At 44.3% G+C, this 25,447-nt stretch overlaps 1 protein-coding gene across 12 annotated transcripts in view; it reads left to right on the plus strand.

Moving 5' to 3' along the window:
• FGF13 (fibroblast growth factor 13) overlaps positions 1-25,447 on the plus strand; it is a 350,687-nt gene that overhangs the window by 256,407 nt on the left and 68,833 nt on the right. For 11 of the 12 annotated variants that reach the window (XM_073358426.2, XM_073358428.2, XM_073358429.2 and 8 more), the window contains 2 exons: positions 12,955-13,065; positions 20,444-20,547. In XM_073358426.2, the coding sequence (XP_073214527.1) occupies positions 12,955-13,065; positions 20,444-20,547 (215 nt within the window). Of the gene's footprint in view, positions 1-9,732; positions 10,754-12,954; positions 13,066-20,443; positions 20,548-25,447 lie in introns of those variants that run through there. The other variant, XM_073358431.2, reaches the window with a different exon arrangement.

A 25,447-nucleotide genomic window follows, 5' to 3' on the forward strand; every position in this document is an offset into this window, starting at 1 on the left:
AGCATGCTGTGCTGGGACATGGACTAAGGTGGGCTTCAGTGGAGTTACACGAGCCATACATCTGGGCCACTTGTGTAACCCCCTGTTTGGTCTGTGTAGCACATCCTCATCTGTTGGCTGGACCACAGAGAAAACGAGTCTGCTACAGGTAGGCAGAGTTGCTCCTTTAGCTCTTGTAATAGAGGTTCATGCTTTTAGCACTGGAGGTCCTAAGTTCAATCCTTGGTGAACCATGATTTTGCTTGCAAGAATAAAACAAGTAGGATTCGGCCCCCAGTCTCTGGCTCTCATCCAGCTGCCCTTCCTTCCTCAGGCAAAACTCCAAATGATGTTAGAATGATCGGCTAAGATTTTATAAAACCCTAAAATAAATATAATTGGCTTCAGCTGGAATCCAACCTAAATAAGGACGTCGACATGATGATGATTCTAAAGTTTCTCATTGCACAGAAGTAGGTGAAGTACTTTACGGGGCCAGCAACCCAAGGTTCCCGCCCAGAGAGGTTGACAAGTGAGAGTAACAGACGGAAAGGAGAGAGGGAGTCGGATGAGAATTGCGGTGATTGGATCTCAAGGTTTGTCAGTTAAGTCATGAGCACGTGCTGATGGCTCCATGTTAGTGAGTGTTTTAGATCAGTGCTTGAAGGTGATATGATGGGTAAATTGTAAGGAAGGGACTAGGCCATACATTTGTGCTGTGTTTTTAATTAAAATCTTAATATCATGTTTATATAATAATTTGACTTAATTTAGGGGATCTAGTTGCAAACACATGTTAGGGACCCTAGAGCTACCTAGTCACCTTATGGTATTGCATGCCTCAATTCTAGTTCAAGTGATGCTCATTGTCTGAAAAATGGTGCTTGGTGGGTGAAGTGTTACCAAAGTGATCTAAATCTCTGTGTCTTTATGTAGCAACAACCTGTTCCTAGGCTTTCTGATGGGGTCTGCTTCCCTGGAAATGCATCTAGCATGCTAATGGAAATTTCAGTAAGAATAGTAACAGATGTATTGCTCCTTACTTGCTGGTGAAGAAGAACATGTGCATGAAATTGTTCTTGATTTCATGCTCAGAACATGTTTCAACTTGCTGCAAGCAGAAGCTTTGGTTCTAACCCCTAATGTTATTTTGCTCCTATTTTGGTTAATTCTTGTGAACCGTCCAGGAGAAAGAATGTGTCTAGGTTCATTAACAATCTTTCCCTTTTTATACTTTTATCCTACTTTTCACCTAAGGATCACCAAGTGATTCACCATTATTAATTATTAATGCAGAATGCTTCACAGCACCCTTGACTGGTAAGTGAGTATTATTATATTCATTATAATATGTTTGTAATCATTCAATACGATGAGTAAACAAGGCCCAGACCGGCTAAGAGCTGGATTGAGGCACACAACCATAGCTCCTTGCTGAGCACTACATGACGCATTGTACCTGAAGTGGGCATAATATTTCCTCGTGCTCCCAAAGACCATGGGGGAATGCAACCACTAGGCAATGGGGAGTATCCACTTCCCTCTCCAGCTGCTCGGCTCTAGCAGAACTAGGTAGCAAAGACCCTATGTCTCCCCTTTGCAGGGCTAACACGGCCAGCTCCCCCTGCAGAGTGGCGCAAGTGGAGACGATGCTGTAAGTGTTCTCTCCTTCCTTTATGCTCCCATTTGAGCAACGGGCATAATCTGGTCCTAAGTGACTTGCCCTAATGTTATACAGTGAATTCCCAGCGTTCTCTCTTACAGTGTAATCCTACATGAACACTGCCTCCCTTCTCTTATCAAATGTTGAGGCCAGATTCTCAGCTGGTGTTAATTGGTGTAGTTCCATGGAGGTCATGAAGCTAAGCTGATCTACACCAGTTAAGGATCTGGCCCTTTGGGTGTAATATGTCTCACGGTGCAATCTGTTGGCAAAGCCTCTCAATTTCCGGAAGGGCATTGCATACCAGCAGGACGGGAAGTCTCTTGGTATTCTGGAATCCAAGTCCCTTCCATTGGTTGGCTAATGCTGGTTAGTTTCTTTAGTTCCTCCCTGTACTTAGTATACCTGGATTCCCATCCTGCCTAACGCAAATAGATTTTGTACCACAGTTATGTGTGAAATTAAACAACTGGTTCAGAAAAGGTAGTCTGGTCTACAATGCCGTGAGTGTGCTTCTCTCTGAATAGGCAGAAGGTCTCAGAACCACAGTGCGAAGCTGTCCATTAAGTCTGAATCCTTGTCAGCAACACTAGAAAAATGGTACATACCAGATCTTACTTCAATAACAGGAACCAGGAATCACAGCAACAGGGCCAAATGAGCAAGCATCTTCTGAACAAAGTGGGGAGTGTGCTTGTGGGAAGTCACAGGAGTTCCATGGGTATAAGTGGGAGAAGAATGACTATAGAAGAGAGACCCCTTCTCAGAGCCAGCCCAGTGAGTTTATTTGCAGCGATGTCAAGTACCAAAAAGGAGCAAAGCATCCAAGTGGCCAATGTGTTGCTATCCAGGCCTCGTGCCTGGGAGGAATTGGGTATGGGGTTTTGTCACAGAATAAGGTTTCCCCACCTGGAAAAATTGACAGTGGTTCATAGACTGCTCTTCTAGTTTGGCTCCATGCAGAGATGTAAATGTTTCATGGATAATACTCCATCATTTGCATCTGTGCGTCTGAATGTCATCCTGCTGAGAGGTGACGCTGTAGACTTTCATTCATGCTCATGTGGACAGAGAATGGCTACATTGTGCCAGGCTTTGTAACTGTAGTAAAGTGGTCATCAAAAGTTTAACTGGGTTACTCAAAGTATGATGGGTTGGAACCATGCTCCACCCCTCCGTTACTTCCTGCTTAGTTAGTGGGAGTTCCCCCCCCCCCCCGGTTCTGTTTGCTATCTAGTTTAGTAAAGCAGCATGTTCCCAGCCAGTGTATTTCTTATGCACTGAGCAGCCCCTTTACAGAAGTACCGGTCACAAGCTGCCAACTTAATTTAGGTGTGTGGAGACAGGTAGAGTCTGGAGGGTTTATGGATGGAGTTCTTGGAGTATTCACTTGATCGTTAGTATCTGCATTGTGACCTTTCCTTTAGCAGATGCATTGGATGAGTGGCTACACATACAGGTGTTGAATGGCTGATATTTTTGGAAGATGGAATGATTGACAATGGGTGCTTAACAGAGGCAAAATGTTGTCTTTTGCCCCCCTAAAATGCCCTCCTCTTCCAAAAATGTCAGTTCTCTCGCAGTGTGCAGCCAGTTGAGATCAGTGGAGCACCTTTCATTACCCTTTGCTGAGCATCGAATGTGCTTGGTAATGGAAAAAGCCCTGTCCCAAAGAGCTTGTACTCTGAAAGACAGGTACGGTTTATCCTCCCAAGTGCTTTACCGTAAAGCAACACTAAAATGCACGTGTGTGGGGCAAAAGAAAATAGCTGTGTGCGCACGTTGGGCTGCATGCTGCAGCCCTACAAGGTTGGGGAATCTGGGGCATTGGGCAAGCTCCTGCTGTTGGGAATAAATGCCAGTAGAATCTTTAATGTCCACACAGAGCACTGAGAACTTCTGCTCTCTCTGAAAGTAGCATGTTAGGCACATGTACCTATCAAAAATTCACTTTAATAAGCAGCCTGGAAGTGCCATCTCTCCAACCAGCACTCCTTCCTCTGACAGCAGTATTTCACTGATACACTGTTTTACACTAGATCACATCTGTAGACATTCCTGTGCCAGAACAGAATACGTGATCAGTGGGGGCAGGAAAGGAAGTCATTCTATTCACTAGCACCCCCAAGACTACAGCTGGCAATCCGGTAAGCTACAAAGACTGTAGATTGTCAGAATTTACAGTATGGTTCATGAGAGCACTGCCCACAGGCACTCGGTATGAATTCAAACTCGGGGGAAAACCATGGCACTGCGGGACCCGCTGCAGCACAAATGCATCAAGGAGATGGAGCATAAAATGAAAGTTTTGCACTTTTCCCCTGGAATTGGGAACAGAGCTCCCATGCATGCCCCTGGTTTGGGGCCATGATAGTTGAGACCTTTTCATGTAGGGGAAAGCCAGCTTGTGCATACTGGTTCAGAGCAAAAGCCTTTGCTTTTCCTCTAGGCAGCCAACCATGGTTTGGAGGGTAGTTGGGCACCATATGCACCAGCCCGGCTCTTGACCAATGCCTTGGAATCTCTAAACACATTTTGACTGAGCACATTTTGATTATCTGAATCCAAAGGCTGGAAATGCTCATTAGCAGAAATCTAATAGGTACTTGCAGGGAGAAGAAAAAAACTTGGGCGAAATCTTTGGCCTATTGAAATCAATGGGATTTTTTGTCATTACACAGAGATTGCCATGTTGGATCAGGCCCAAGATCCATCTAGCCCAGTAGTCTCTCACAGAGGCCAGCCCAAGATGCTCCAGAGGAAGGTGTAAGAAACCCACTGTGGGCAGACATGGAATAATCTGCGCCCCATATAGCTCTCATTCTGATCTATAGTTCTCAGTGATTGGCTTAGGCATTGACTTCAGTGAGGCCAGCATTTCGCCCTTTGATTTTTAACGAGGAGTTGTCACATTTATATGTACAAGACTAAGGCAGCTGCCTCAAGAGGTTCTAGCTGCCTTCTCCATTTAGAAGTTACTTGGAATATATCAGGAAAACAGCTTCAGGTAGTCAAAAGAACTAGCGTATTTTATTACTTTTTTTTAGCATGCTTTTCGTGGGAAAATGGAAAGAATGTATTCATCATTCTGGCTGAACAAGTAAATATAAATATATGATATAAATTCATCATAGTCAGTAAGAACTTGAAGCAATCTGCTCAAAAAAGATTTCGCTCAGTGGCAGAGAAATTCATCCTAACTCAGGGCCCCATTGTGGGCACGAAGAAGGCATATTTGTAGAAGGCTTCAGTGACGGAGACGGATCATGAAAAAACGGTTGATGACTGTTGAAATTTTAATCTGAATTAGCGTATTCTGGTTTTGCTCCTCATTTATATGATCTGTCCTGGAACATTTGTGCAACTGAGTTTTTTTTAGGATGAATGCAGATTTTAAACTTGTTTGCGAGAATGCTCATGGAAAGCAAGAGTAAAATTTGCTTTGCACATGCATTTTCAATAGTAACTGGATTATAAGAGTTCTGCTCATCCATTCAGCAGCATGAAATACTATCATGTGACTTCATGACCAATCACACCTAAGCACCACATCTTTCATTCTAAATATCAAGTAGTGAATACCATGCTGTAGAGTAAACACAATTAATGAAAAAATGTTGCAGAATTATGAACACATTTGAGAAAATGATGTTCCACTTCTGGATATTTTGCAAAGGGTAAACAAAGGAAAATTCACAATAAATTATTTGGTTGTAAGTACACTCCCTTACTAATAATACCTAACTAGCTGGCTTTACTAGATCTCATCTCAAGTATCTGGAGTTAGCTGATGGATGGGTGTGAAGGTGCAACTTATGAATGGCAAGTTTATTTTTGTAAGTTAGTATTTCTCCAGTTAAGAATTTGTCAGTGTTTTAAATGCTTTTTAGATGGCTCCAGTTATTTTGTAGCTTAAGCATCTACAGAAGGTACTCATTTAGCACGATCATATAAATATCACAGGGATAGGTGTCTGATAAAAGCCATCTCGCTAGCTAGCTGGGTACATATGGGGACTGACTGATAGATGGAAGGGAATGCATGGCTATAGATAAGATATACTTTTGCAATTAAACAGGGTCTCAGGCTGTGTGGCATAGCTTTTGCTTCCGTTCAGACACATTATTAATACTAAACTGAGTATCTGAAAATGTTACAAAGGGATTGGCATTTCTGTTAGCAAGACCTTGCTAATGCTATGTTTTGCTGCAACAGAAATTGTTCTCCACTGTGTCCCAAGCTATTTCTACTCAAGGAAACAAATGTGACAGTTGCAAAGTTACTGTGAATTGCATTTTATTGTAGCAGTTAGAATTTAAGAAATGGTGTGGCATTATTCTTTTTATTCCAGGTTGGTGCTGTAGCAAATAACATCTAGCTCCCCTGTCAGGGCATGAAGAGAAGGTAATCCGGCTTCCATGTCAGCACATTGAGAAAGGGCCAGGTATTGCATGAGCTCAATGAGTCTGAAATAAGAGGGAAGGCAAGGCGCGAGAGAGCCCCTTGCCTTCCAAGCGAAACAAATGCTCCGAGCTCAGAGCTCCTGCTTGGACTACAGATGTGTTATGTATGGAGCAGGGGGCAAGGGTTATGGGCCCAAGGAAGCAAAGGAGTTTGACATTGGAGAAGTGTTTTGCCTTTGGAAGCTCTTGGTCTGATGCTCTGGCTTAGGATGACCATAAGTCCAAGTTTTCTGGGAGCCTCCGCCTTTCCAGGGCATGTCCTGGGCTTCCTGTTGGGTTTATTAAAACTGGGTCAGTTCCTGGTTTTTGTTCAGCCCTAGACACTGGGGCTCTTGGTGTAAAGGGGGCACTCACCCCTTGAGTATCTCCTAGTGGCTGGGTGTGGTACTGCAGACCTTTTCTAACCCCTGGCACCCCTGCAGGTTGCCAGCTGACTTTGGCAGGTCTTCAGTGGCTTGGTCCTCCAACTAAGTCACAAAGTCCAAATGAACCGTTTCAGGGTAGTGAAGAGTCCAACAAATAATCAATCTTTTTCCCCTTGCTAGGGTCTTCAGGCCCAGGTCAGGACCCTTTAAATTCAGCCCTTTTGTTCAGGCTCACAAATAAGGTCTTCTTGGGGCTTATGCTCCTTTACCTGTGGCCAGGAGAGGACGCTGGGGCCTCCCACTACTCCAGGCTCCAGCCCAAGGATCCTATAAAAAGCAGCCACATACTGCTCAATTTCAATTTGTTGCTGCTTCTTCCCTGGGCCTCTGTCTGCCTGGCCCTTTTTTGCTTCACCCTTATTTCAGGGTTAAGGTTCTCAGGTCCTCTCTCTCCCTGCAAACCCAGCAAAGCAAAACACAACCAGAAACAAACTCTGGTTATCCCTTGAGCTCCTGTGGCCAAAGGGAGCCCCTTTCCTTGCCCCTTGTGACGGGGTGACGACTCACCGCTGTGGAGCCTCCTGCTGGTTGTCCAGGGAATTAGCTCTTTTCAGCCAGGAGCGCCCTCTACCGGTCGGTGTCTCGCCTGCCGCTGGCCCAATGCCCCTCCGGGACCACGGTGCCCTTCTAGATTAGGGTTCTGCCCCCTGGCAGTACCCCCCCAGTCTGGGTCTCCCCTCCCAGGGGAACCCCCAACCTCCTATCCCTCCCTTGCCTCAGTGGCTACTGTCAGTCATCATCTAGACCCCGCTATCTGGGGCAGACTGCAGTCTGTACCACTCATCATCGGCAAGGGGGGTTGGACCAGCTGCCTCTGTCTAGGTCTGGGCTGCTCCTCTGCAGCCTTAGTACCCTTTTGTGGGCCTTTACCTCGGCCTGCAGCCTGGGGCTCTGCTAGCTGGAGCTCCCCAGCTCCCTCTGCCCTTCCTCAGCACTGCTCTGCCCTAGGTACCCTCCTCAGCTTCCCAGGCAGCTAGGTCCTCCTATCTCCAGGTAGCTAGAGAGAGTGTCTGTCTCAGCTCCTGGCTAATAGCCTTCTTATAGGGCCAGCTGTGGCCTGATTGGGGCATGGCCCCACTTGTGGCTACTTCCCCCAATCAGCCCAGCTTTCCTCCGGCTACAGCCCTCTCTTAGGGCTGTTTTAAGCCCTTCAAGGCATGGTGGGGTGACCACCCTGCCACACTCCTCTGGTCCCAGCCAGGGACTGGCGGGGTAAGGCCCCGTAGCTCCTTTTATCTGACCTGCTAGGCCCTGGCTGGGTGCTTCTGTGAGGCCTCTCTAGGTGGCCCTGGACGAGCCACCTTCACTGCTCCTTTTGTGTCACTTGGCGGCCTCTTGGGGTGGGGTGTAGTAGGCCCCCAGGGCCTCCTGTAGGAAGCCACAAAGGCCAGGTCACCCCATCACACGTGCCTTTTGCTGGGCTGACCTGAGCTGGAGGTGGTGCTGCTTTGCAAATCCTAAGCCAAGTCGTGCAGCAGCAAAAGAAATATCTGCTCCCCTGGCCCCTGTTCCCCTATCTCTTTAGGGCAGTTACAGATTCATAGATTTTGAGACCAGAAGGGATCCTCTGGTCTGGCCTCCTGCCTACCACAGGCCATCGAATCCCATCCAGTATTTTCTGCATCAAGCCTGTAACTTCTGGCTGAGCTGCAGCATACCTTTTGCAAAGACAAACAACCAGTCTCAGTTTAGAGACTCTCCAGTGGTGGAAAATCCACGATGACCCCAAATAAGTTGTCCCAGTGCTTAATCAGCCTCCATGTCTCAAACTGTGCCTTATTTCCACTTTGAATTTGACTTCCTTCAGCTCCAAGCCATTGGCTCTTGGTCTATGGGAGGAAGTGACTTGACCAAGGTTGCACAAAAATCAGTGGCAGAATTGCACAAAGATCCCAGGTCGACCTGCCTCATTCACTGGCCCACAGGACTTTCCTTCCTGCTGCTGTGACTCAGATATAAATGGAGGCTGCTGTGGCCACAGTGAAGAGCATTAACTACGATAGGACCAGAGCTCCTGGGACAAGGCTCTGCTGCTCATCCTCTGCCTGATTGCAACAGACAGACTCCTACAGCCTCCACCCACACTGGACCAGCAGCTCCTCCTTTCTGCCCCAACAAACCAGCAACCCTTCTCCTTCCCTCACAACCTGCCTGAACTTCTACTTCCCCAGCACCTCCTTCCTTTCTCCCCACTTCCATGGGGCCCTGCTTCTTCCTTCCCCCACCTTTCCTCCAAACGGGCAACCCCACTCTTGCCTTCTCCAGCCCTCCCAATCTAGCAGCCTCCCCCCTTAATCCTCAAACCAACAACCCAGCCTCCCCCACGCCTACCAGGGACCTTTCTGTCCATCAAGGAAGAGATGGGGAGGGATGAGCTGGCCTAGGAGCAAGGATCAGGGCTTGAGCTGGCCTAGGAGCAAGGATCAGGGCTTGAGCTTGCCTAGGAGCAAGGACCAGGACGTGGGGTGAGAGAGGGGAAAATGAGAGAGAGAGAGAGAGAGAAAGAACAAGCCTGGAAAACTCTCCTCCTCCACAAGGGTTTTCCCAGTCTCCGGGAATGGCCAGGAATAAGGTAGAGCTCGAAGCAGGTATGGTGTGAAATAATGCAAAAGGAGAGGGAGTTGAAAGGCAGGGAGAAAACAATCAAGAGAGTCACAGGGGTACATGGGGCTTTCCTGGATCCCGATTTCCATTGGGAAAGGTTGAGAAGGGGGGAGGGTTTGGCTGGAGCCGCGTTGGCCCCCTTTCCTCTCCCCCCCCCCCAGCTTTTAAAACCTACCCCACTGGACTCCCTACCCTCCCCCAAATCCTGCCCCACATGCCCCCTGAGAGACCAATCCCGCCCCCTTTCTTTGCCCCGGTGCCCACGCCAGGCGTCCTGGTGATGGATATGTCTGGTCACCCTGGCCGAGCTGCTGGAGAATTACTCATCCCAGTCACGTTTGTTTGGGTGTCTGACTCGCCCCGGGAGGCGGCTCTAGTCCTAGAGCAGGTGCTCTCTATGCAGCCCTTCGGGACCTGAGATGCTTCAGAGGATCCAGCCTCCTGCCTAACCGCTCCATGGGTTCCTGCTCTCTGAACCTCTCCACACAAAGAGGCGCTGGGGCAGATCTCCTGGGTTGCTGCCTTCACTGAGGAAGGGGGAGGGGAGGTGGTAAGGGGAGCGCTGCATCGTCGGATTTCTATATCCAGCGCACAGCTCCTGGTGTGTGTGTGCGCGAGAGAGGAAGGGAGTGCGTTTGCTGCCTGAAGGCTGGTGCTGCTGGCAACCAGGCATCGGGGAGCCCTTTTGCTGGTTGCTGAATGGTTACAAGCGTTGCAATGCAAAATACAAAAGCATCGCTGGAGGAGAGGCTGCATTTGAAGCTCCACTGGTAAAATCTTAGGGAGGGGGCTTTCCAAGGAATTCAGAACCAGCCAGCCAGGGCTCCAGGCAGTGGAGTGCCTTCCTCCCTGCTCGCTTCACATTCCTTCTCCGGGAAGGGAGGGAAAAGAATCCAGAAAACCCTGCCACAGACCGACTCTGCCAGAGCCTAACAGGTGCTTGCTGGGATTTGACTGGGGAGGAGAAGGCGGGAGAAAAGTTGACTGGAAAAATCAAGCTGGGCAAAGGTGCATGGATCTTGTGCCAAGTGGAGGTCCCAGGTCTGCCTGAGAACAGCGCGTCTGGAGAAGCACCGAGGGATGTCTTGTCAGTGACCTGCTTGATCTCCCGAGGAACGCTGAGCCCTGCCTGCAAACTTTGCCCTGCCAGAAGTTGCGAGGGAGAAAAGCCCAGGAACAAAGCGGCTCTCCTCTGCTGACCAAACCACTTGAGCTCAACTGTTGCATCCTGGTTTGGTCTGGTGGAAGCATCCCCACCTGTGCCTCCTCTGCTCCAAAGCTCGTGCCGCGGCATCCGCCGAAGGTATTAGCGGTGGGATCCAGTGCCCCAGATTTTGGGGGCTGGAAGAGCAGCATGCTGGCGGCTGCACCTGCAGCCAGCGCCCAGAGCCCCTGTGTCTGACCCCCAGGTGGCGTCGGAGCGGTGGCGGCCATGGCTGCAGCAATCGCCAGCTCCCTGATCCGCCAGAAGAGACAAGCCAGGGAGCGGGAGAAATCCAACGCTTGCAAGTGTGTCAACAGCCCCAGCAAGAGCAAGGGCAGCTGCGAGAAGAACAAGCTGAATGTGTTCTCCAGGGTCAAACTCTTCAGCTCCAAGAAAAGACGGAGAAGGCGACCAGGTTGGCAAGGGTTACCTGCTTGGTTTTGTTCTGTTTAACACAAGCCCTAATGTGCATCATGCCTGGGGAGGGGGACTGGTGAAATTAACTCTCAGGTATTGTAATTGCCAATAGACATGGGGACACAGACACACAGAGCTGGTTTCTCACTCCACACTTTCTTATCACTAATTTGTCTGACACACACCATTGATTTCTCTTCTTTCTCACATGCACACTCATGTGTACCCATGGATCAGTCATGTATTCATCTCTCTCTCTCACACACACACACACAGAGCCCTACCTCTCCTTCAATCATGTGTTCATCTGTCTACATGTTCAGGAATCTGTTTTCCCTCCTTCAGGTCTCTAGAATTTTTGTGCCTTGTGCTATTATTTGCTAATTATATGAGAACAGGCTATTTACGTCAGCCAGCAGTTTCTAGACCTTTATAACCTTTCATCCCCTTGCGCCTTTCTAGGAATATCTTATATAAATCATTACACCCACAATTCTGTATGTAACAGAGGTGAAAAAGATCAGGTATGAAGAATTAGTCTTCTGATCCAGTGCATTTTGTACACAGGAAGAGCAGAAGCCCTTCAACAATGTTGCTAGTAATTTGCTTTTCCAAAATCTAGCTGCCTGTAGCTACTGAACTTGCTTGCATTTTTCATGTAGCCAAATAATAGGGTGGCTAGTTGAAAAAGGGAGCCTACATTTGCTAAGAGCTTTTTGAACATTGTTAATGCAAGAAAATAGAGTGACCTTTGGTTTAGTTTCATATTAAATGAGAGGGTGTATATAAATTATGCATCCCTCAGTACACTTATTAAAGGTTGCTAATAGGAAGTAATATACTTATGCAAATCATTATAAGGCTTTGCTTCAAATCCTATCCAAAATATGTATAACGGAATATCTACCCTGATTTCTTTCCTTTTAAGACCAGGAAGTCTTGCCCAGATGTGGGAACTTTTTGGGTTGAAAATGGCAATTCATATTTTCATATTGTGTTTATCTGTGAATCAGCTAAGGTTTTGGAGCAGACTGCTAGAAAGGCTTCACAGTCTGATGAAAATAACTGTGTGACAATTACCACAATGCAGATTCATTGGGATTCAGTGGAAGTAGACCTATTTTATTGCAATTCCTCTTGATGCATTGCCGAGATATTTTCTTTAAATGTACAGACTTCTTAGCAAATCCTGTTGCTATTTACTTCAAAGTTCAGAATGATCTAATGTTGGTTTGGCTATTTCATTTTCGAACATTGAACATGAAGATGATTATAAAGCAGATTTATATCAAAACTGTTTTTTCTTTTTCTTTTTTCCCCCCAGTCTGTGAAATAGCATCTTTTATGGTAATATTCCCATTACAATTCAACATATTGCTGAGTTTAAAGCGGTTTCCTTCTTCTGTTTACCTCTGTTCATTGACTAGTTTATCCCTTCTGATTCTGCATGTTCTTTGGATCAGCAAAGAACGGTGGATTGTTTATTGGAATTGCAGCAGTTCTTATGGTAAACCTTAGCTGCTGTATATTTAGGCTTTTGATTTGGTATACAGTTTTCATTCTTATTACCATTGTTGGGAACACTGGGGCATGGCCACTAGGTAACTCGAGGGGATGGAAGACCACGAGTGTCGATGAAGCCCCCTCGCACTAGGCCCCGGTGTCCTTGGGCCCCCCCCTCCTGCCTGGAGGCACTCGCAGCAGCTCTGCGTTGTGATTATTGGGTGCAGCACACCGGGTAACGAACCAACTCAAGCTGTTGTTCAGCCTCTCGGCACTGGGTGCCGGCAACACCATTATCTTACCTTATATTAGCAGTTCTCTCTTTCCCTCTTTTTGAGAATTCACACCTTGTTAAAAGCCAGAATACACTCTTTGTCAGCACATTTCTAATCTTAAATGAGATAGGGCACACTCCCTAAATCAAATGACACGCTGTTGGAATTTGTATTCAATGGAAGCAGATTTAAATGTGTTACATACATTCCAATAGAGAGTGGCATTTCATCATTTGGCAATTGATTTTTACAGTCACTAATTTGATCTTTGCCTAAATGGGAACAGATATAAAGCTGCTAATCCTGGTGTTTTTTCATATTCCATCTCTGAAATCAAAAGTGAAGATTTGTTTTGAAGCCTGACAACATGCAACGGCACATCCAGATTTCATAAATTAACCTCATTGTTGTTTTCTTACAGAGCCACAGCTTAAAGGAATAGTAACAAAACTATATAGCAGGCAAGGCTACCACTTGCAGTTGCAAACAGATGGAACAATTGATGGGACAAAAGAGGAGGACAGTAGTTATAGTAAGTGGCATCCGAATGCATCAGATAACCTCGTGTGTTTGTGAATTATGGGGTATTGTTCTTTTCCATCTCAATCTGTTTGAAAATGAGTGCTCTGGGATGTCTGACTGAGGGAAACATTAACACTGCGCACATACTTGCCATTGAGTCTGAAGGAAATACATTACAAAAACACTGAAAACAAATATACTTGAGGAGGTAATGGTGATACATCCGAAAAACAATCCGAATGTTATCTCCATGGTAATCTAGAGAAGTTCGTCGCTGTCCTTTGGATTTTATTAGATTTTTTTTCAACAGAAAAAAAATTTGCTCGCCTACGCAGCGTGCCTGAAATAGACTAACATTATCTCTAGTCTTAAGCAGGGGTCTCACTCCAAGAGAGCTGAGTTATTTCACATAATGAGACTTCATCATCATTTTAAAGTTCACATTCCTTGTCTCCCCGTCCCTGGTGCTGATAATTCTGAGCCCAATTATGATTTCAGTAATGAAACAATTTTCCTTGGGCTTTTCTGTGAAACAGTTTTGAGGAGGTTTTTTAAGCCAGGAGACCAATGGAAAAGAGCAAACGAGGACTAAAAACAGTGATGTTGATACAAGTACCAAAAAAAAAAAAAATTCACACAATTGTTTTGTTTAGTTTAAACTAATTTTTTGTCTTGAAAAGAGTTGGAATGAACCAAGAGGGTGTTTCAGTGATAGCTAACGTGTATAATTTTGTTGAGATTGTAAACTGGAAACCAAAATGCAGTCTTCCTTTTCCACAAAGCAAATATCTTTTCAATTTATTTTATTTTCATTAAGCTCTCAAATGTCAAAGGAGGGAGGTTGGGTAAGAACAGAAATCCAGTAGTTTTATGACATTTCATTGATCATGTCACATTTCACCCGGATCCATGTAGGTTTCTACCCTTCTCTCTCTTTAACATTCATTGCTTTGCAGTGTTATTTTTCACTGATATGACAGAACCAATGAGGTTGCCATGGATCTGTCATGTGCAGTCATTACAGGTGCTGAGAGCAATGCACGCTGCAGGCCAGGTAAACCAAGGCCATCTTAGGTCTACGGTTCTGAGCTGCTTTCAAATCTGAATCCCATGCAACAGAGTTGGTGATACCCCTTTAGGATGCAGCCAATCATCCCAGCTCTCTCAAGCGAGATTGGGAATCCTCGAAATCTAGTTTAAACCTTCAACAAACACCTCATGGAAGATGTGTAGTCAGGTTGCTTAATGCACTCCTGGAAGGCACTCCGATACGATGGTGATCAGCATGATATAAGAACCCATGTGGAACAGAATAAAAGATGATCATTGTGCATCATAAAATGCTGCTGTTCTTTAAAACAATTGCTGGTGTTTTGGCATTACAAGTTAAAAGAAATAACATAGATTTGTTCAGAATGTTGGCAGAATGCTGCACTTGGTCTATTTTTAAATAAATGAGTTAAGAAGCTAACAGGCAAATGTAATAATTTCAGTTGTGTTATAAACTTTTAATGTAGCATACTGAGTCCCCTGAATTGCAGATTATTTCTCTTGGGGGCAGTTCCACCCAAATACTTTATTTTGACTTATTTTAATGGAGTTCTGACATTCTAGGCAAGAGAGCCATGAGGGGACTTCTTACAGTCACACGGATGTGTCTGTTTCCAACATATTTGTGTTTGCATTATGCATTTAAACTTACCACATTGAGAGAGAGTACCAGGCTACGTGTAAATCATGTACGCTTCTTGGAGCTGAAAACCAGCCTTCATAAATAATGAATGTTCTCCGCAAAGGAGGATGTGATGGATATATCCTAGAAATGGATCCAACTGGCCTGCACTTTCCCAACATGGAAGATATTTATCATGGAAAAGCATTTTACTTTCACCGATTGGAAGTGAATGTAGAGAACTGTAGAAAACCTATGGCATGTAATAATAATACCTCCTTTCCTCAGTAGATCTCAAAGTACTTTACAGTCTCCCCATTTTACAGATGGAGAAACTGAGTCATAGAGTGGTGACATGACTTGTATGAGGTCAGCCAGAAGCCCAGTGGTGGAGCCAGGAATAGAACCCTGCTCTCCTGGTCCAGTGCTCTACCCTCTAAGCCACACTGCCTATTTACCTTGGTCCTGAACCTGCTGTAATGACAAAGTTCCTATTAGCATCAGCAGGGCAGGATTAAACCCTTATACACTATTGGCCTGATCCTGCACATGTCACTCACATGAATAAGGCTTTGGAGAATCTGGCGCTAAAGAATTACTATTTCCTTTCTTCGACGAAGATGTACCTTATTTGGCTATACATCCCTGCTGGGCAAGCCCCTGAATTAAAAGTCCACGCAGCAGTGGCTGGGTTCCAACCTGTTGCTCTGACTGCAGTAAAATTCTGATCCCCACCCTCTTTCTTTCCCCTTTATTGTAGTTCCCACTTGCAGATCTGCTGAGTCTTACTCATTTGCAGGAAGTCTCCTTCATTTCGCATTAATTTTAAGGCTGTTTTGATTACTCTTCCTTGTATGGAGGAGTATTTGGCTGTGCTTTGCAGTGAGACATTGAAAATCCCATTTGTAGTAATTAAAAAAAAAATTCTTCTGCATTCAAATCATTCCAACATGGGACAGCCCTTCGTTTTTTGCCGACAGCTGTTATAAGTCTGTAGCCAGGAGCCCACGCGCTCTGTCGCACAGTGGAACAAAATTCTGAAGCAAGCACCCCCCAAGTCAGTGTTAATGATCATTTATTCTATCTCCATGAAATACCCTTCATTCCCGTTGCCCCTTACCCCCCCGCCATGCCCCCCGCCAGCACCCAGACATGAACACTGCTGGTGCTCAGAGTTGAAAATACTCATTCATGTAAAATTAACCCATGATGAAGTTAGAGGATGGGTTTTGTCCTATACTCTCCAGGTGGTCCACTCCATTTGTTGGGCCTTGTCTCCCATAAAGCATCCAGGCAGCCCAGCTCAAAATCTCCGTCCACTGTTTCTGCTGGGGAAGTGGAGATCATGGATTCAGCTACAGCAACTTATCTCGCAAGCTCCCTGGGCCTTGACTGCTGCAGCCTAGATGGCCACTCTACATTTCCAGCTCCCCCATTCCCTGGATTCCAGTTCTAGCTATCCTCTGCTGCCTGACTTCATAGATTACTAGATGAAATAGGCACTGAGATCCAGTTTGACTCCTTGTGTGGAAAGCTGGGCAGCAACTGGCAGCTGCAGGTAGGTTACAGTAGAGCAGGAAGCCCAAAAACAAAATGCCACGTGCTCAGATGCAAAGAACGGCGAATTCTGCACCCCCAGAACCTCAGCATACACAGTGTCCTGAGTGCGATGAATGGGACAGTTTGCACCTCTCAGGGCTAATCTTCCAGGCTCTCTGCAGGCTCAGAAGATGATATTCCATCAATTTTCACTTGGTTCACATTTTCATGATCATATCCACAGCCATAAAGGCTAGAAACGTATATAATTTTAAAAGAAATCTGAGATTTCAGAGCACAATTCTATGGTAAATGATGGATCGTAGAATACACAGGGCCTTGTCTTTAGCCAGTGAGAGAGTCTTCACAGTTTGGGGAAGAATTTCTGGGGACAGGAGTTTTCCTGGCTTTAATTTTGCCTCATGAAACTGGGGGTTGTTTGGGTGTAAATCAAGGCAGAATTTGTTCCCTAATCTAGGTATGGGGAGAGATTTGACGGCTTATCAGATAGATACAAAGGAAAACATCTTCTTCGGAAAGTGGACATGTTTGTGTGTTTCAGCCTAGGATGGCCTATAATTATCAATAATTTACACAGTCAGGCATACGGTTGCAGCCTAGTGCCTTCTCAATGTTACAGCTATTGTTTAGTGTCAGTTTATATTGAACAGCGGCCCCAGCAAATATCCTGTCTCCCTTAGGCATTACCTAGTTTTTTCGTTCTATCAGGTAGTATGTCCTATCCTACGCAGTGTAAACTCGCATGGAAATTCTAGTAGTGACATTTGGCATTATCTTGGGCTAACACAAACTGACAATAACAGAGCGTAATGGAAAATAATTAATTCTGGGTTGGCTTTTTGAGGCTTTTCCCATAATGCCTGTGCAGCTAAGGGAGTACTGTAGTTTGTTACCGTGTGCGAATAATGTCTCCGGCACAGTATCTGTGGCATCATGAGTGTACATTTGAATAACAGAGAGTTTCCATGGTTCTATCGATTGGTGTTAAATATACAAGAGACTCTTGCACATCTTTCCATGCATTCATGCTGATTACTCACCGGGGTATGTAAACGAGATGTACAGTCTGCAAGGGCTTCATCGGAAGGGAAGGCCAATTTCAGGAGTAAATTATGTATAACATGGGAGTCAGGATAATGTGCTGACCTACTAGTTCACACAGCATACCCCAAGGAGGGGCAGCCGGCGGCCAAGTTGCTCCTCTTGCCTCATGAGAGCCAATGTGCGTGCTGCCAGGGCATGCCAGTTTCTGGTGAGCATGTATGCTCTGTGACTCAGTGAAGCAGCAGACTGTGCCTTAGAGTGAGGCGCCCAAACCCGCCCTGCGATGGCAGGCTTCCTCTGGCAAAATACACACAGCATGGCACTCAGCCCTCTCTCCCTTTGGCAAGCACAGCAGGATGACTTACTCTGAAAACCATCCCTCGCTTTTTAAATCTGGGAACTAGCTCATCCTAGGCAGGTTTGTCCCGCACCAGAAGAAATGTCCTTAGCAGATTCATTGACAGGCTCCTACCAGCATTTACCATGGAGACTGTACACACAGCTTCCTGGTGAAAATCCCGACTCAGACTGCAGGCTGACGGCAGTAGGAAGAACAGCGCCAGTGGAAGAGCGAGTTTCAAAATGGGGTTTGTCCCATTTTGATTGGCAGAGCAGAAGTGAGGAGAGATACTGGAGAAGGAGAACCACTGGCTCTTCAGCTCTTCTCTTTGAGTTTCAGCCATGACCATCTAAACTTCCTGCGTCCCAGCAGCACCAGCTGACCGCTGTACGGTTGTGTGGACACGCTCTGCCAGCAAAACATACAGTAACATTGCGGTTTGCACTTACCAAAACACCTTCGTAAGATGTTCGCCAAATGCTTTAGGGACTTGAAAGCCTAAACCAGCAATACTCAGACTGACGATCCCAAGCTACAAGTGGATCTTTAATGGGTCTTCTGCAGCTCGTTGCAGCAGATGATATTAAAACACTGTGTGATTTAATTATTAACCCATCTAAGTTATTAACCAATCAGGATGCTTTTACCGTGTTATCTACCAATTGTAGTTGATAAAATACTCGGTCAGTCATTTTGCGGTGAGAATTATTTTTATATATAAATAATTCTCACCGCAAAATGACTGACCGAGTATTTTATCAACTACAATTGGTAGATAACACAGCAAAAGCATCCTGATTGGTTAATAATTAAATTACACAGTGTGTATATATATATATAAAAAAAACAAAGTATTTCCTGTCATACTCTTTCTATGTGAATAGATCCTACTACGGTACATGGAGCAATGAACTCACACTATTCTGGCTCTTTTGGGTTATGTTGATCGCTAATTTGGCTCCAGGACTACCGAGATCTGAGTATCACTGGCCTAAACTATGCTGCCTCTACTTGAATAAGAATTGGGGGTCTCCAATGTGGTGAGGTCTTCTGAAAATCTGGCTGCAAGTCAGGAATCTTCACAACTCCCTTATAAAGTGACTATTGCAGCTATGCAGGAAACGATTTCTGTTTTTTTTCCCTACAAACAAATTTTTAAAATGCCAGTGAAAATTTGTGCTGCTTTGTGGAGGCCTAAAACTAAAAGCTTTGTGTTTGCTGAAAACGAAAAGGTTTCTTAAAAAGTGAAAAAAAAAATTCTGAAAATCCAAATATTTTTGTCGAAAAAGAATTTGGTCATTAAAAATTGTGTTTTTGACAGAAATCCCATTTTTCTGTGAAAAATCTTTTCATCCTAAAAAGTTCCACTCGCACCAGTATTTATGCACAATGTACAGATCGGGAAAGCAAGGCATGGAACTCTTAAATTAATGTTTCAAGGTCAAACAGAGAGCCCGTGACAAAGGCAGGAAGAGAACCGAAAAGTCTTGGGACCAGATTCTCACTGGTATAAATGGGAGACATTCATTTAAAATCAATGGTGCTCTGCCCATTTACACCAGTAAAGAATTTGGCCTTTGGTTTCCAGTCCCTTTTTTAAATCCAAAACACTCTCTCCTTTAAGGACATTTTAAAACTTGCTCTTTTCCCCAAGTTTTATTGATGCACTGCCAGAATTTACAGTCTGTATTAAACACTGGTAGGCTGCAAATTTTCTTGTAACTAAACGTGTCCATTTGGGGGTTGTCAGGCTGAAAGGGAATTTAAAACTGGTCATATTTTTTTGCTTATACCTTTGTAAATAAATCAATAATTTATTTCAAATTGGTGGTTTGGTTTTAAATTACCCTCGGACAACGATCATAAATACCAAAATTCAGCCTGGAGCAGATTGGAGTTTTACAGCCATGTATTTATTTATTGTAAATAAAATTCAATATGGCATTCTGTAGTTCTAACCCTGCATTTATGCCACAGTCTAAAGGAGACTCTATAGATTATGGTATCAGCTCCTGTTGTTTTTCATAACCCTTCTTTACGCCATTTCTTTTTAATCCTACAGCGGGAATTGACGATACAAAATACTTGGTTCAAACAGTGGTAAAATTCCTCTGCCAAACAACAATAGCAAAAATTTGAGCCAAGGCTGAGCTCTGCTTATTTCTTTAATTTGCCAGTCTACGTACCAACTTCAACGTTATTAAAATATAGGCATCTCTGCCTGTAAATATTGAAAATATTATTGATTATTCTGAGGAGAAATGCTAGCAGAGAATTAAAAGCAGTTTAATTTTGAAAGTACAATGTTTAGGCCTGATCCTGCAGAACACTTTTATTACCAAGGGCCGCGTTACAGTTGTGAGGAGAGCAATTGAGGGCAATATGTTGTTCAGTTACTGAAGCTAATGGAATGACTACTATCATGGGAAGCTGTGTGGCCTAGTGGATAGAGCACTGTCTTGACACTCAGGGGATCTTCAGTTCTATTCATAGGCTGTGTCTCTGGCCTTCTAGGTGACCTTGAGCAGGTCACGTCACCGCTCAGTGCCTCAGTTTCTCCATCTGCAAAATGGGGATAACGATACTGATTTCCTTTGTAATGTGCTTTGAGATCAGCTGCTGGCAAGCACTAGATAAGAGCTAAGTATTAGAATTAAGTGTTTGCAGGACCAGAGCCACTGTGAATAGTTATAATGATTATACATTACTCATCTATCTCAGATAATTATTTGAAAAGATTAACTTTGCTATTTGTGTCCGTTTCTCTCCTAGCTTTGTTTAACCTCATACCCGTGGGCTTACGAGTGGTGGCTATTCAAGGGGTTCAAACGAAATTGTATTTGGCAATGAACAGTGAAGGATACCTATACACATCCGTAAGTAACCACTTCCATATTTTTTCTGATTTGAAGTTCAGTGACCCTGATTCTAATCCGTATCAACGGGAACATTCGCGTGATTTGAAATGTAATATGCAGGTGATGTCTTGGATTTAGTGCATTACACATTTCTGCAATGAATGCAAAGCAGTGTATGGAATAAAATCTCTGTGTCTTTTATAAGAAAAAAGTGACCACCCCACCCTCACCCCCCCACATTGTAAGAAAATACAGCTGTGGAGATCACTTTAAACTATTGCTTTGTGCGTGTGAGAAAACCAAACATTTCCTTTATGTTTGCTGAGAGATGTCACTTTACCCCTTGTCTGATGTACGGTGAGAGTCTGAACAAGTCCTTTAAGGGTGGACATCACGACTAGAGACAGGCCTGAAACATATTGGTGGTCCTAATGGCTCATGCCATTGTGAAATTAGTTCATGTCAGTATTGTATTCTCCGATCGGTTGTTACACCAATGACCCCATCTGTTAGATTATTGGAAGCAATATTTTCTTATATTTGAATCCCAAGTGGGCCACTCCTTCTTGCTGGTAGTATTATTATGCCATAAATGCACGTTTTAAAATACAAAGTCATAGATGTGTAACAGCCATTTAACACTGCTGTACTTTTCCACTGAGAATTTCCACACTCGTTCTTAATGTGTCTGCTTTCATTTCTGATTTTTATTTTAAATGCTTGGCACTTTCTTTTCTTGAAAGAAAAGAAAAGGGTTTAATCATGTCCCCATCCATATAGTCCTAGAGTGGATGGGAGGAATTCAGGGGTCTCCTTGCTTGACCTGGAAAAAGGCTGCCCAGAATTGCAGTTCCTGCATATTACTTTAAGTGGTTTTCTACTCCCCAGTTGTTTTCAGTGTTCCCTTCAGCAAGGGACAGACAGACTGACTACATGGGAAGCTGTGAAAATGACTCTATACTTTGGGCCAGGTTCTCAGCGGGTGAAAAAGGGCACAGCTCAACTGAGTTCGAGAGACCTGCTCTGATTTATACCAGCTGAGGACCTGCCTCAAAGCACTGTTGAATTCCCAAAGCAAACAGATTGGGGGGAAAATAGAAGTCCATGTTTTCTGTTCCCTACTTTCTTCTCATTATAGTTACTTGTAACTGTATAGATACACCGTGTTTAGAGGGAAATGACATTAGCGTTCATGGTGTCATTTAATATTGAAAGAGAAGATGATGGCCTAGGCCATGATCATCTCTTTCTAGCTCTACTGGGACTGAAACAACCTCAGACAGGCGCTCACAACTTGCAGAAATATGCTTTAAACTGTATTGCCCAGGTTTACAGACTGGTTTGGAAAGCAATAGTCCATAGACTAAACAAACAGCCTGTTAACTTGCTCTACCAGTTCATCATACCTGGCACTGCCCTCTGTGGAGAATTGTTAGTAATAATTTATTCAGCATGCTTGGCACTGTATAGTACCTTTCAGCTGCAATGTACAAAGCACTTTACAAACATTGGGCCTAATCCAAAGCCCATTAAATGGAAGTCAATGGAAAGACTACCATTTACTTCAATGGGTGTTGGATCAGGCCAATTAATTTTTACCCCACTGAGAGGTAGGTAAACATCATAAATGTTTTATAAAGGGATAAAGTAAGACCCAGCAAGGTAAAGTGCTTTTCCCAAGGTCACACAGGGGCACTCTGACATTTGGGTATAGAAACTAGGAGTCCTGAGTCTCCGAGGACAATACCTTGCACTAACCACTATCAAAACTGACTCAAACTTTGGTTTCTTTTCAGCTGTTGGCTGAAATTCTCTTCATGTTGTATTTCAATTCTGTGTGGTGTATTCTGTACTGATGAGTTCTGTGGCAATCAAGCTGACCTGGTTTTCTCTGAATATCTTGCATTTCAAGAAAATATTTTTCTACCATTAACCAGTTATTGTCAGGGTTAATGAGAAGTTTATTTCTTGTTCCAGTTTGATGGTTTGTTTAGCTCCATCTCTGGTCTGTTACGTAGCAGTTACTGGGTCTAGCTTTCAGTCTGATGTGGTTTTAGGACTATGATCTCTAATTGACACAGGAGAATTGTTTCCTTCTGAGCCACTGATTTGAAATCATGACTGAGGTGGATTTGCGCCATGAGGAAATCTACCGTGTATGATAAGTCTGGAGATAGCAGATATCCATGGTTGAGTGTCAGACTTTTCAAGATCATTTGTCACGTCTGTAAGTTACAGCAAAAAAGACGCCTCTAATGTAATTATAAAAGCTCCTCAGGGACAAGAGATTGACTCAGCTGAGAAGAATGATAGTTGGTTAAAATATATAGAGAGAAGCACGCACACATGCTATAGGCAGGCTAGTGAGACTGAAAATGATAAATACAAAAGGAAACCTTCACAGTATTTTACATGGTGCATTTCTGATATCACTGTTCATCCGGTTAGTCTACCACATCTGTTAGTTCACACTGGAGAGAGAAATTTTTTTCCATAAAAAGTGCTGGGTTTCAAGCCCCTGTTCTCTCTCTGGTTTCCCATTGAAGTCAATGGCAGTGGTGTGAGTGCATCTCCAAGGGTGATCATGCCCTTAAGATTTTATTCTGAGGGACCTCATCAAGAGGCATTTGAAGCTGTAACGGCCTCCCTCCGAGCTGATACATGTGGAAGATCAAAGCAGTGGGCTTGATTCACCTTGTGTTACGCCAATTTTCTGCTGGAATCATTTTGATTTCAGTGGCCTTACACCAGGGTCATCCTGGTCGAACAGCCTGGTGAATCTAGCCCAGCCTTCTTTGTGCAGTAGCAGTTCTCTGTTTAATTTTATTTTAATTTATTTTATTTTTTTTACCGTGGCTGACCACAGCATGTGCCAAACACCAGTTCTTCGAGCCTCTTTGCCCTGTGGATTTCTTGCATGCTTTTGTCTTCTTGAATGAAAGGGTAAAAAATCCTTTCAGGTATGCATTTGTAAGAAGTTGAGTTGTGGGGTGTTCCTCTGCCCCCTGAAAGTGACTGGGGCTGAACTGAGATGGTTCCCAGTGGCACAAAGCACAGTTGAGTGAGGCTCATAAAAGGAGAGGCGTGTATTTTCTCAGCTCAAAGACTGCAACATAGTGCAGGAACTCTGAAAACGTTATTCCCCCATCCACTACCAAAGCACTCCAAATTCAAAGTGAGAATCCAGCAGCCAAGGATTTTCACTGAGCCATGACACCGGTGTTTTAAAAGTCATTTCAGGGAGGACAGTAAAATGCAGGTTTCCTTCTCATTCCAAGTAGCAGAATCGTCAGCCAAAATCCTAGTCTGGGCTTTTTCATGTTCCCATGATTTGTGGGGGAGTGTTGCATTGTTGACAATATCGAGAAACCTGCAGTCTGCCTCTCCATTGTTTTAAGTTAGGTTGCAGTACATCATGAGCTTGGAGCTTGTGAATTTAAGTATCATGTGACTATTGTTTGCTAGAGTCTTTATTTCACAAATACTATAACGTATGTTGCAGTTTTGTGAACAACCGTGTCTTTTCATCAGAATGTCTGTGTGAACCCGTTCATTTCCGTATGTAACCCAAGTAAGTGTTTCTTGCTTGTTGGAGCCCATTTTTCAGTGCCAGCCATGGGTTTGGTGCAGGGCTCTGCCAGAATTCCCGAGGGAGGCTCAAGCTGCTTCACAATGTGCACGATCCTGCCTTTTAAACAATTCCAGCCATGAAGATCTAGGAGGGATCATGCCCGTGTGTGGGCAGCTCATTAAGTGTGAGTGTTTTCCATAAAAGGGTTTGAGGCAACCTAGGCTGTGCACATCATGGGCCCCTTATCATCTCCTGTGAGATATTTAGTGCCCTCAACCCTGATTGTGTCTCCTGGGAATGGAAGGCTCGGCACCTTGCCGGATGGCTGTAGGACGATTGGTAGGTGATGGGTTATTATAGCATTCTTCATGTTTGTTTTGTTAGGTGTACCGGGATGTACGATGTGCTTGAGGTAACATCACTGCTGTAAGGTGTTTTTCTTCAGCATTTCCTGACTATTTGACTAGAACAGCACATCCTTAATGCAGAGTGAACATGGGTTTCTTTTAATGCATTTAATAGAAACATTTTGAAATAATACATAATGCACCATTTTACATATAATTTACCTGTACATAGCATCTATCTCCCATATCCAACATATTTTACTTAGATCATCGTACACATAGGTACAGTAACTACACTACAAGTAAATATGATCTAATGCATTCATGTTGATTATGACCAACAGAAATTAAATGTGATTATAGTCTTGGAGTGATTTTTTAATTTGGTTTTAGTATACTGGAGAAAAGACACATTTGCAAATAACGAATTTCTTGCAAAGAGCATTTTTCCACCTCAGGGAAATAGCCTGAACCTAGAGATAGGAGAAACAATAAAAATCTTCATCTCATTAAATTTGCATGTCAATATAAATCATGTTCCACCAATAATCTTCAAGTACAGATTAGGCTGTGACACCGTAACTTCTCCTAAAAGATAGCTTCTTCGAGACTGCTGCAGTGAATTTTCCTTTTCATAATACCTAATTCTTAGCTGGAGAGATGTGCGACTTCCTTACTGTTATTACTGCTGCTATAGATTCAAACGGGCTGGCAGCACAGCTCACCAGTCAGCTTTCTAGTGCCAACCACAATTGAGTTTCTTTGGAATTAATTGTCTGGTGCAGGACTTGCACTTGACTAGATTCTTACCGCAGGGACAGAGGTGCACCACTTTGCTGCCAGGTGCACAGGCCCAGCCCCTTCGTGTCAGTCCAGTGGTGAAAGGGAGCCATAATGGAAGTGGAAATGGCCGTTGGGGAATTAGCCCAACATAAGGAGGCTCCTAAGCTGGAACAAAACCAGCCCAGACAGACAAATGCTTTCCAGCAGCTCAAGATGC

Source organism: Lepidochelys kempii, chromosome 9 (assembly GCF_965140285.1).
Source record: "Lepidochelys kempii isolate rLepKem1 chromosome 9, rLepKem1.hap1, whole genome shotgun sequence".
NCBI classification, from domain to species: domain Eukaryota; kingdom Metazoa; phylum Chordata; order Testudines; family Cheloniidae; genus Lepidochelys; species Lepidochelys kempii.